At 38.3% G+C, this 11,329-nt stretch overlaps 1 protein-coding gene across 1 annotated transcript; it reads left to right on the top strand.

The window, feature by feature from the left end:
* The first annotated feature begins 6,366 nt into the window (after positions 1–6,366).
* si:dkey-63b1.1 (B2 bradykinin receptor) lies at positions 6,367–8,422 on the top strand. Its single transcript, XM_056262878.1, has 2 exons — positions 6,367–6,513; positions 7,113–8,422. The coding sequence occupies exon 2, from the start codon at positions 7,120–7,122 to the stop codon at positions 8,182–8,184; it is 1,065 nt and encodes a 354-aa protein (XP_056118853.1). The 5' UTR covers positions 6,367–6,513; positions 7,113–7,119; the 3' UTR covers positions 8,185–8,422.
* The last annotated feature ends 2,907 nt before the right edge of the window (positions 8,423–11,329 follow it).

Below are 11,329 nucleotides of genomic sequence, written 5' to 3'. Positions count from 1 at the left end.
ATCGTCTTCAGAGATTGGCGTTGTTGTTGTTTACACGGAGACCGTTTTCAAAAACTTGCAATTTGAAACCCGTTTTCAAAAGTTTGCGTTTTACGGCACCCAAATTGCTGTTGTCGCGTAAATGGATGGCCAAAACACAAACAAAGTTTTATGTTTTTAGTTGAAAACAGTGTTGGGTAAACAGCCCCTAAAATATAATGAAAATAAGCCAAAATAGAACAAACATGTTATATACAGTACACTGTAAAAAAAAATCTGTAGAAATTACAGTATTACTGGCAGCTGCTTGCCAGCAACTTACTGTGGTTTTAAATTGATGTTATTTACTGGCAACAGTTTGTTCAAAGTTAAATGAACATTAAACATTAACAAGTCTTCATCTTTACAGAATAAAACTAAAATAACAGCCTCATGCAAAGCATTCTGGGAACCAAAATCTGAAGGGAAAAAAAAAAACAGAAAAAGGTTGATGAAGATTTCTGGTTCCCAGAATGCTTTGCATTAGATTGTTATTTTATAGTTTTATTCTGTAAAGACAAAGACTTGTTAATGTTTAATGTTCATTTAACTTTGAGCAAACTGTTGCCAGTAAATATACATCAATTTAAATCTACAGTAAGTTACTGGCAAACAGCTCCATAACTACAGCAATTTTTTTACAGTGTATATTTGATTTGATATAGTATATTTGATATATATATATATTTATATTATTTATCTTGACTATCAATTGTATATAATGTAAGAAAGATTAACTCTAACATTACTTATATGTAGGCAGAGCAAGCAATTCAAATTAAGCAAAATAAATAAATACATAAATCAAAAATTAGGATATAATTGTGAACAGGCCATTAAAGTGAAAGGAAAGAATATCAGTTACACATCAGTTCTCTGGAACATTTCGGGCCAGTCATAGACCGGAACTAGCAGTCATGTAATACTATGTCACGTTTCCATAGTAATATTGATTTGCAAAATAGCCCTTCATGGGCCTCATGCTCTTCAGGTTCACCATTTCTTGCTGTCTGACGTGCTGTGTTATCCACATACCAGACATTTGACAATCTGCCATGACACTATCCAGTAACTCTCAGAAGATTGTTGAAAGCAGTAGGAAAATTTAAACAGATGATTTTAATCTTGTGCATACAGTAATAGCTATGAACTAGATTGTTCATGGCAAGAAATCAGTTTTAGTGCAGCTTTTGGCACTCTCATTCTCTCTCTTTCTCTTTCTGTTTATAAAGTGAAATATTATTTTTTTAAAGTAATAGAGCTGAAACGCCTCTTCTTCATAATTTCCTCTTAATGCACCAGCTCTGTTTAGGTCATGAAATGTCATCTAGATTCTTGATGAAAAAATATTTCACTTTATAAACTCTGCTTATTCACTGTTCGAGTGTATGGAAGAATGCAGACAGAAAAGCATAGTTTCACAAGGACCTTCTACTGTTTGGAAATATAAAAAGTGGCGACTGTCTTGATGGGGGATCCAGATAACAGATACAGATGGCTTCCTGCCCACCCCCACCCATGACCTCCTCTGAGCCTCCCAACAAAGTCTTGCAGCCACCAGCTTTAATTAAGCAATCCATCTCAGGTGAGAGCGGGAAGTGCTGATCACGGCACGGACTGTCTGCGTGACCTGCTTTTATGAATAAAGTAAGCCTGCCATTTTGCTGCGCATTGATCCCCTCAAAAATATAAATAATAATAATATTATTATGAAAATAAATAATAATGATGATGGTTGTTGAGAATAATAAGAATATAAATAAGAATAAGAATAATTAAAAAACTATGTACAGACCATTTGTCTAAATTTAAAAAGTTATATTTGTTTAAAAACCTAATAATAATTAGATTATAAATAATTAGACAGTAGTGTACTTAAGATATACAGTACAGTTCACAGTAATTCCTTTTTTTAAGAAAAATGAAGTTCTAAACGTAAGTTAGGGAGGAGTGAGCCAATCTAATCTTTCAATCAACAGCCTGAGTATAAGCAGCCGCTTGCCTCTCCCTAGCATCAGCTGTTCCAGTACGCGGTATTGCCGCACGGAATAATGTCCAACATCCCGGAAATCCAGCTCTTTCCTTCAGATGACGAACTGACAAGCCTTCCTGAGACACCGAAAGTCTTGCATAAGATCGATTCTTACGGATCCAAATACGGATAATCTTCATGAGCGTTCTGGACGAAAAATCCAGCGCTCATACAGACCAAGTTCCAAAAGGCAATGCTCTCCTCCACCTTCAAGATCGCCAGTTTAAACTGAGCCTCGTCCATCTTCTTCTCAGAATTCATCTCTCCATTCTACCGCTGCTATTACACCGATTCCACCCATTTCAAAATGTTCAGTCAACAGCCTACCTCAAGTCCTCTACAGCTCCGGAATCCATTTCTCTCGCAGATCATCAAAAGCTCAACTCTACGATCTTTTCATCAGTTCTAACAGTTCCAGCATTCCATCAAACACTTCAACATCTTATAAAAGCAAGACTCGCCCCTCTTCTACCTCCGTTTCTTTCCCGGTCCCGCGTTATGCACCCACACAATCCAAATACGCCGATCCAAAGGCCGCCGGCGCCGCCGGGGCTCGCACTTCCTTGTCCGCCGGTATTTCCACCCGGCCAACAACAGCGGCCGCAAAAAAAAACAGTTCCGCTTCTTCTCCAGCTTTCACAAACTTCATGCAGTCAGCCCCACTCCCCAGGCAAGAACCAAACAAACACATTCCACCGGACTTCCCTCTGCTTCTCCAGTTCTCTCTAATCTTCGTTATAATAACCCTTGTGCCAGGTCACCCTCGCAGACAGTTACATTTCTCTCACCGCCAAACCAACCTACTCAAAGAGCGGATCCTAGCGCGAGGTTGCCTTCACTACCCATTCTCCCTCCTCTTTCCTTCTATTCCAATTCACCTCATCTCACCTTCACAGGCATCCCCCCTTCTATCCTCCAATTGTCTCCTAATATTCTTCCCAGTACACATCCAAGCATGAGGTTGTCTCCGCAAATGATTTCTACACCCTTTTTTCCCACAAACCCTCCCTTTCCTCTCACTTCAGCCCATGCCAGCCATCTTGGACACCAGTCAGTAATGGGACCCTCCGATCAACATTCATCAACTTTTCTCAACACTAACACTTGCTCTTCAGGTACAATTCACTTGCTAGCCCATTCACTCTCCACAGCAGTCCATCTTCCAGCTCCTCCCAACGCAGTCTCCATGGCACCACCTCCAGTCTCAGCCCATCTCCGTTCCCGAATTCTATCAGGTGCAGATATTGATCGTCCTTCTCTACTGACTTCCGTCCCTCTCAATGAATCTATCTACAGGTCTATCATTCATTCTACTTCAGAATGTCCCCAAACCAGCCCAGATCTTCCAACCCATCCAGCTCTTTTCAAAGAAAAATCTACTTCACATGTCCCTCAATCAAGGAATGAACCAGATTTTTACCTCTGTTTCAGGCAGACAAGTGTGCAACAGCTGTAATTCATCAGGCTGCAAAAGACAACGATGCCGCTTCCTCCATGTCTGTAATTTCTGTGGTGGAGCTCACGCCCGTTCCATTTGCCCCATCTGCCGCTCCTCAGCTAACAATCGATGATAAAAACCTCCCTACCTCCAGACATTGGTTTCAAAAGAACCTCAAATCCATCCTCAACAGTTCCGGCATCCCAACCAAACATTTCTCTTCACATTCCTTCCAAATAGGTGCAGCCACCACAGCAGCGCAAAGGGGCCTTTCCGATCACCAAATCAAAATGCTAGGTCGATGGTCGTCCCACGCCTTCGAAACATACGTTCGTTCAGATCTGCATAACATTAGACAAGCACAACAAACACTAGCATCCTTCTGAGTCCGGACTGCTTCTTCCTACTATTTGCATCTTCCCGCTTACCTAGCCCCGCAGGGCGTGTATTCATCTGGATGCAGTGAGAGCTCTCCCTTTTCAGATGTGTGTGACATACCACTCCTGGAGTGGGGTCTCCCATCTGAATCGCAGTGTGGGCTCCCCCGTCCAGAGGCATCGTAGGCTCTCCCGTTCCCTATTTATGTAGTTCCCTCGGTAGTTCTGCATTTCCTATCTATACCATAGGCTCCCTCTTGCTGCGTAGGGAGTTTCGCTTCAGATACTGGTGGCCCGTTTGCCTTTAGGGACGAGGACCTCCTCCCCCATTTGTGACATCTGGAGGCCCTATGTTCTCTAGCTCCATGGGGCTCCATGTCATGGATGTGGCATGGCGTTCTTCAACCTCGTACTCAAACCTCCAGTCCCAAGATACTCCCGCAGGGGGGTATATCAGAGCTCGAGTTGAAGCTGCTTCATCAAGGCCCTCTCCAATGGACAGCAAGCCAAATAAGTTTAACCTAATATCTTAAAGATTTTATGGGAAAACAAACTCATTAAATACAATTATCTATTTTCCCCTACTCTGAGACCAATTTTACAGTTTTTACTGCTAAATAATTACTTTATATGAAAATATCATTAACACTTTAACCGCCAGGGGTCAATGACTGGAATATTTTATTGAAAATCTGATATGTACATTTGAATAACGGTCGATTTTACCCCATGGCAGTTCTGGTAAATTATATGATACTTCACAGATTAGTAGCTATTGGACCTTCAAATATACATTTAACCCTTAAATGCATGAATGTTTCGCCAATAATTATTACATATTCTGATCTTTAGGGACCCAGATCTATAACTATATCTGGATCTCTACCTGTCGTGACAATATAAAACTATCCTGATGAAACAATTACAATTATTACAATTACAGAAGAATAAAATTAAGTATATTTTGTTACCTTTTGGATCTTGGAAGGTTTCAGTTTGAACAGATGTTTTATACCATCATCACTGTCCTCATCAGAGCTCATTTCCCATTACATGCAGCATCTGGCTCATGTTTGCAATCTCAAAAAATGTTGTAAAACTATCATTTTCAACATTTTCAAAATGAATATTTTGATTGCTGACAGTTTCTTCACCAGATCCACCATCAAGTGACAGTGAAACTAATATTTGATTGTGTTCAGTACTTGCTCTGGAGTTAATCACTGAGCCATTTCAGGTTCTTTAAAAAAAATCATATAATGAATTAATTGTGGAATACTAAGAAGGTTTATGTCTAACCTTAAAAAAATGAATGAGGAGGAGTGAATGACATTCGGGATCACTAAAGACACGAGGTATACGTTTAAGGGTTAACAGAAGGGAATGTCATTTTTGGATTTGTACTTTATTTCATATATTTTTGCTTTTGTTTATATTCGAATGGCATGAAATAATATTAATGTAACATTATACTTGATTTTGAGTTTAGTTTCTCATGGACTCTAAGGGTAAGTTTACATGACAATGATGTGCTAATGCTGGAAAAGTTTTTTCTTCGCTTTTTTTTTTTTTTGTGCACAGGCGTAAACGATGTAAAAATGACCCCCTTTCACACATATCTGTAAAAACGACTATAAACACTGTTCATTATTCATGCCAGGCCAGTAGATGGCGATGCCACTTTGAAAAGAAACACTATGCGCCTATAGACTGAACATGTAATACACATGAGCATGACGTCACCGTTTTCACAAATCTGCGTTTTTGTTGTTTACACGGATACGAGAACGGTATCGTTTTCAAAAACTTGCACTTTGAAAACCAATTTCAAAAACTTGCATTTTCAGTCCGCCAAAATGCTGATTTCCAAATGCTGATGACCAAAATTCATTAAAATGTTTCTATGGTTATTCTTAGTTTGAGTTTATTTTGATTTGAGTATAAATTAATTAACCGCTGCGTTTAGATCCAGCCTCTATAAGATCCTTGCCTCAACCATTGTTGACAGTTAAGCTTTAATGTCATCTTTTTGTCTTCTGAGTTCATAGTGAACATTAGAATTGAGGGGAAAGGATTAGAGACTGGAACCGTTTTTTTATTTTCAATACTCAAAATCTAATAGCCATTTCCACGGTTCAAGGAGAAACACTTTATATTGTTTGGCCTGCATGTTGGGTTTTACAAGATTAATGTGTTGCCAACTTACATTTGTGTTTATTTGGTTTACGAGAAAAAATTCCATAAAATGTAGTAAAAATGGAAATGCATCTGGAAGACATTTAACCCCATGTGAAATCGTTCTGGAATTCCACCATAATATCTGGTTTATCTGCAGTTGCTGTGTCATGAGCTGAAGATTTGTTATAAAGGCTACGTCACGCTTGAGTCACAATGTTTATCTTCATATCAGCTTCATAACAGTTATGTGTGCAAGTGTTTTACTCACACGAAAGACAGCCAGAGCATGACAAATGGAAAGTGAGAACAGATCCAGGCTTCCAGTGACGACAGCCTCATTATGCGTTTATAAGAGCGCCTGTCTGATCTCACCACTGTCTTGTTGGAGGAGATTCAGCCAGACAACACATCGAAAGTGAACGGATAGCGGCTCTGGATCTGTAATCTGGAGCTGTCACTTAACATGAAAGGTAGGTGAGATTCTTACAAGTCAATGGGACTTTAATAATAATGGTTATATTCAAACAAACTTCATCACTAATCACAGTAACAGGTTATGCTAACTTTAAAGAGACTTTGTTATTGAATAATTACATTTATTTATCTGATATATGGATATGAAACATTATAAGTCAGAATACAAACTTGAGATCAACTATTTTAACTCATTATGCTAATATTCCGAAAATGTGTAAGAATGTAACATAGCCTACTGAAGATACTTGGAATTTCCAGGTTTTGCTCACAGTTAGATGAATCGGTTCCCATAAATGACTCCCCTTCATTCCTAGAATTGGATTAGTTCTTTTTTTTATTTGCCAAACAGGAAGGAAACTTTAAACTTCACCAATTCTGGAATAACCAGCAGGTTTTTGTGATTATCCTCAACTTCAATTTACACTGTAGATTATTGTCATCCATTGTAATACCATTTTAGTCGGTCTACTTCAAAATGTCTTGTTTAGTTTAATGTTACTTGCCATTTCTTTGTAATAACTATTCAAATTTATGAGTGAAAATGGTTTCAAAGTCAAACTTAAAAGTAACAAAAACAACACATTTTTCACAGTGTCCAAATGGAACTAAACTCATCGAACCTCCTCTGCAACGACACAGTTGCCTGGATATGGCTGTCTTCCCTCCAGCCTCCCTTTCTGGCTCTTATCAGTATCCTGGGAGTGGTGGGCAACAGTCTGGTCCTCTGCGTGTTCTGCCTCCAGCGGAAGTCGTGCAGCGTAGCTGATGTGTATCTGGGCAACCTGGCAGCTGCAGACCTCGTAATGGTCCTCTGTTTGCCCTTCTGGGCGGTCACCATCGCCCAAGACTATCAGTGGGACTTTGGTCAACTGCTCTGCAAGGTGGTCAACACCGCCATCTCGATGAACTACTACTGCAGCGTGCTCTTCCTAGTGCTGGTCAGTGTTGACCGCTACCTCGCCTTGGCCAAACCCATGAATCCTAGTAGGCTGAGATGCCCCAAATGGGCCAAGCGTATCTGTGCGATGATTTGGGCGGTTGGATTCACCCTCAGTCTCCCAGCCTTGCTTTTCCGAAGAGTAAATTTCGTTCCATTCTTAGGGGTGAAAGCTTGCTACCTAGTGTACCCTCATCCGGCCTGGGTGCTCCAACGGAACTTTACGACCAACTTGATTGGATTCCTGGTTCCCCTGCCGATCATTTCACTTTGCACCTTTCACATAGTCAAGGCACTTAAAAATCGTGGCCTGGTGATTCAACCGAGGGTGCGGACGGAGAGGAAGGCCGCTCAGCTGGTTCTGACGGTCCTAGTGGTATTTTTCCTGTGCTGGACTCCCTTTCAGCTGGTGCGGTTCCTAAACACTCTTGACTACTTTAAGCTCCTTCCTGGGTGCCTCTGGGAGGACATATTGCAAATAGGCAACCAGCTGGCTTCTTATATAGGGTATAGCAATAGCTCAATAAACCCTTTCTTGTACGTTATCGTAGGGAGTCACTTCCGAAAGAGAGCTCGAGAAGTTTTTGGGAGACTTTTGCATCCTGGATGGAAGAGCAAATCCTCTGTGCTCACAAATGTTACTGTTATTAGCAAGTGTGGTGACAGTCCCAAAGACAATAGAATAACTCCGCTGGCACTGAGAGCTGTGCCCTCACACCTCATATAGTGTGTAGGTCACTATGAAGATACAAAGAAGCTCAAATGGAGGAGTGGGAAAGAAACATCATGGTCAAGGTTCGATTCCCAGGAGAAAAATATATACCTCTGATTTGTTTGATTGTGCAATCTCATTTACCTTTCCCCACATCCGTTCTTTCCGACTTAGCTGAGGTGTGGAAAGAATGACATGTGAGGATGGAGGAATTGGTGGAATATTCAAGTGTCACGTCAACAATGATTTTGCACTAAAATACTTTGAAAAAAACTTTTGTAAAGGTATAACTGAACATCCGTGGACTGACAAATGTTTGGTTTAAACATTATTAGTAAACTGAAAGAGCGTATTTTATTGTTAATCATTTACTGTTGCTTACTGTAACATTTAATTTTCACTAAAGCAAATTTAATAACCACAAACCTTTATTTATTGTTTTTTTTTTTATAAAACCAAGGAGTATATGCAAAGCCAAAGCTGCTTTTGAATATATAATGTATATATTCAATGTGTATTTATAATATCAATGTATTTGTGTTATTAATAAAAAATATTAAAATACTGAATTCAAATAGGCCTACTGTAATAAAACATTGTAATGCTTTAATACTTTGCTGTGCTGTTATGTTGATGTAGCTGGTTAAACAAGACATTTTGAATAAAGGAAGATGTACTGCTGATATGTGATTTATGGTTGATTCAAAAAACTCAAATTAGAACTTTTATGTTCAGTAATCCAGAAGTGTAAAGAATGATTGGACACATAAAAAAAATAAAAAAAGACTCCAGGGAAGGATACACCTATGTTTCCAAGTTTTCCAGTCTCCTCTGGAAGCTTCCTCGCCTTATAGTGGGTTTAGTAAATTGATATATCCTTCATGATGGAGCTCGATCGATATCCGGCTCATGGAGGACAGAGCAGTGAGGAACCAGGGAGTATTTAGAAGCACATCACTTTGGAAAAAGTGCCTGCCATATACCCTTTTCAGACATTTCTCTGATAGGAACATTAATTTCTTCTTCTGAATGTTGTACTTTGTGGTTAAAGGGATAGTTCACTTTGAAATTAATTTTTGATATGTTTTAGCTTACCTCAAGGGCATCCAATATGTAGGTGTCTTTGTTTCCGCTGTAGTTTCAATTTTGATATTTTTAGGTCAAACCGTTCTTGTCTGTCAGTCATATAATGCAGGTCTATGGTCACCACCTCAAAGAGCATGCACAGAGAAGTCCAAATTAAACATGATTTAATGACTCGTAAATGTAAGTACACACTGATGGCCTAAGACACGAAACGAGCGGTTTGTGTGAGAAAATGAACAGTATTTATATCGTTTTTACCTCTTGTAACCACAGCCACGTCCAAGTGATCTGAGGGCGCCGGCACTTCGGTCTGTGCGTTACAAGAGGTAAAAACGATATAAATACTGTTCGTTTTCTCACACAAACCGCTCGTTTCGTGTCTTAGGCCATCAATGAGTACTTACATTTACGAGTCATTAAATCATGTTTAATTTGTACTTCTCTGCGCATGCTCTTTGAGGTGGTGACCATAGACCTGCATTATATGACTGACAGACAAGAACGGTTTGACCTAAAAATATCAAAATTGGAAACAAAGACACCTACATCTTGGATGCCCTTGAGGTAAGCTAAAACATATCAAAAATTTATTTCAAAGTTAACTATCCCTTTAAGAAGTGAATTGTGTGTTTCACTTAGTACAGATACAGTATGAGCATATATGTGTATGTGTCAGTGTGGGTTATGTCTATTGGCAAACATGTTCCCTAAGACAGACTTCTCTGTGTGAAGATCAAATAATTTTAGGATGCATGACAGGCCTTTTTTCTTAAAATAAATAAATACACTAATACTTTTTCCCATTTTTGGTACTGTGTTGGCTCAGTTTTTAATAAATATAAAATCTGGATCCTGCAACAAAACCAGTTGAGAATCACTGGTGGTCTTTACAGAAGTGAGTCAATTGTTTTAGTAAATCACATGAACTGAAGCACAAGGTTTCCTATCTCCTCAGTTGTCTGACTAAGCTGACTCAACATGTAAATATCTCATTATCTAGCCATATTAGGCAGTTATCATGAATGCTACAGTTACTCGCTTGTGACAAAGTAGTAGACTTTAGCATACTTTTAAAAAAGAATACTCACAGAAAAAAAATATTTTTAAAAGAATATACTTAGGTGCAAATTAAATATGTTTTCAGACCTTGATTATGATTTATTAATAAATATAAGTATTTATTATAATAAACTAGTTTACATTTATATCGAATTAAATTGAACTTCAGATGTTTTTTACATACTTAAGTAGGACTTAAGTACATCTGTGTAATGTCATAATTACTTATACTGCCGGGTGTACTGACAAAGCATTTATGGTAAACTAAAATATAATTTAATATCATTTCTATTGAAACTTGTGTCATTTATTTAAATATATTTGTAATTACACATTTGTAATGATGATGATTTACTGCAAAATTAAATAACAGTTAAAATTGAAATCAAATGCTTTACATTTGCTGTAGTATATTAATTAGTCAACTCAAAATAAGTGTACTGTAAAGCATGTCCAAAAAAAAACATTTAATTTGACATTATTACAAAGTGCACTTTGTGTCATGAAAGTGAACTCTCTTTAAGTACACTTAAATGGCTTTTTATTTAATGTATAGGGCTATTATGTATTACGTGCTAGGACAGTTTTTTTTTTTTTTCAAATATACTTTTAACAAGATTTGATATATATATATTTCAAGTGCACATTCAATACAATTAGGCAAACATCTTTTTTTCTCAAGAGCAGCTCTGAAATCAGTCTTGTGTGACTGTCACAGCCACTGGGGAGTCTATAGCCTTTTCCAGTTGAGTTTGTGCTGTGAGTTGTGTACATTGATTACAGTAGTCAATGTGATGAAAGCTATCTAGCCTCCAGTATGGAAAGGTCACTGAGTAATTATAGAGGTCCTTTCTCCTCTGAATTCTAAGCTTAAAGGGCAACAATGTTCTTCTGCTTTAACCACTTCAGAGAGAGTGCAGTGCTTTATTCACAGTAAAACAACAGTGCCCACCTACTTATTAACAAGCTATTCAAGAAAATAATCACTGTTAAAGTATTGGCATGCTTGTATACT

The sequence above is a fragment of the Rhinichthys klamathensis genome, unplaced genomic scaffold (assembly GCF_029890125.1).
Source record: "Rhinichthys klamathensis goyatoka isolate OS25496 unplaced genomic scaffold, OSU_Roscu_1.1 h1tg000196l_1, whole genome shotgun sequence".
Lineage (NCBI taxonomy): Eukaryota > Metazoa > Chordata > Actinopteri > Cypriniformes > Leuciscidae > Rhinichthys > Rhinichthys klamathensis.
The sequence above is the reverse complement of the archived record's forward strand: the minus strand, read 5'-3'. Positions and strand labels throughout refer to the sequence as shown.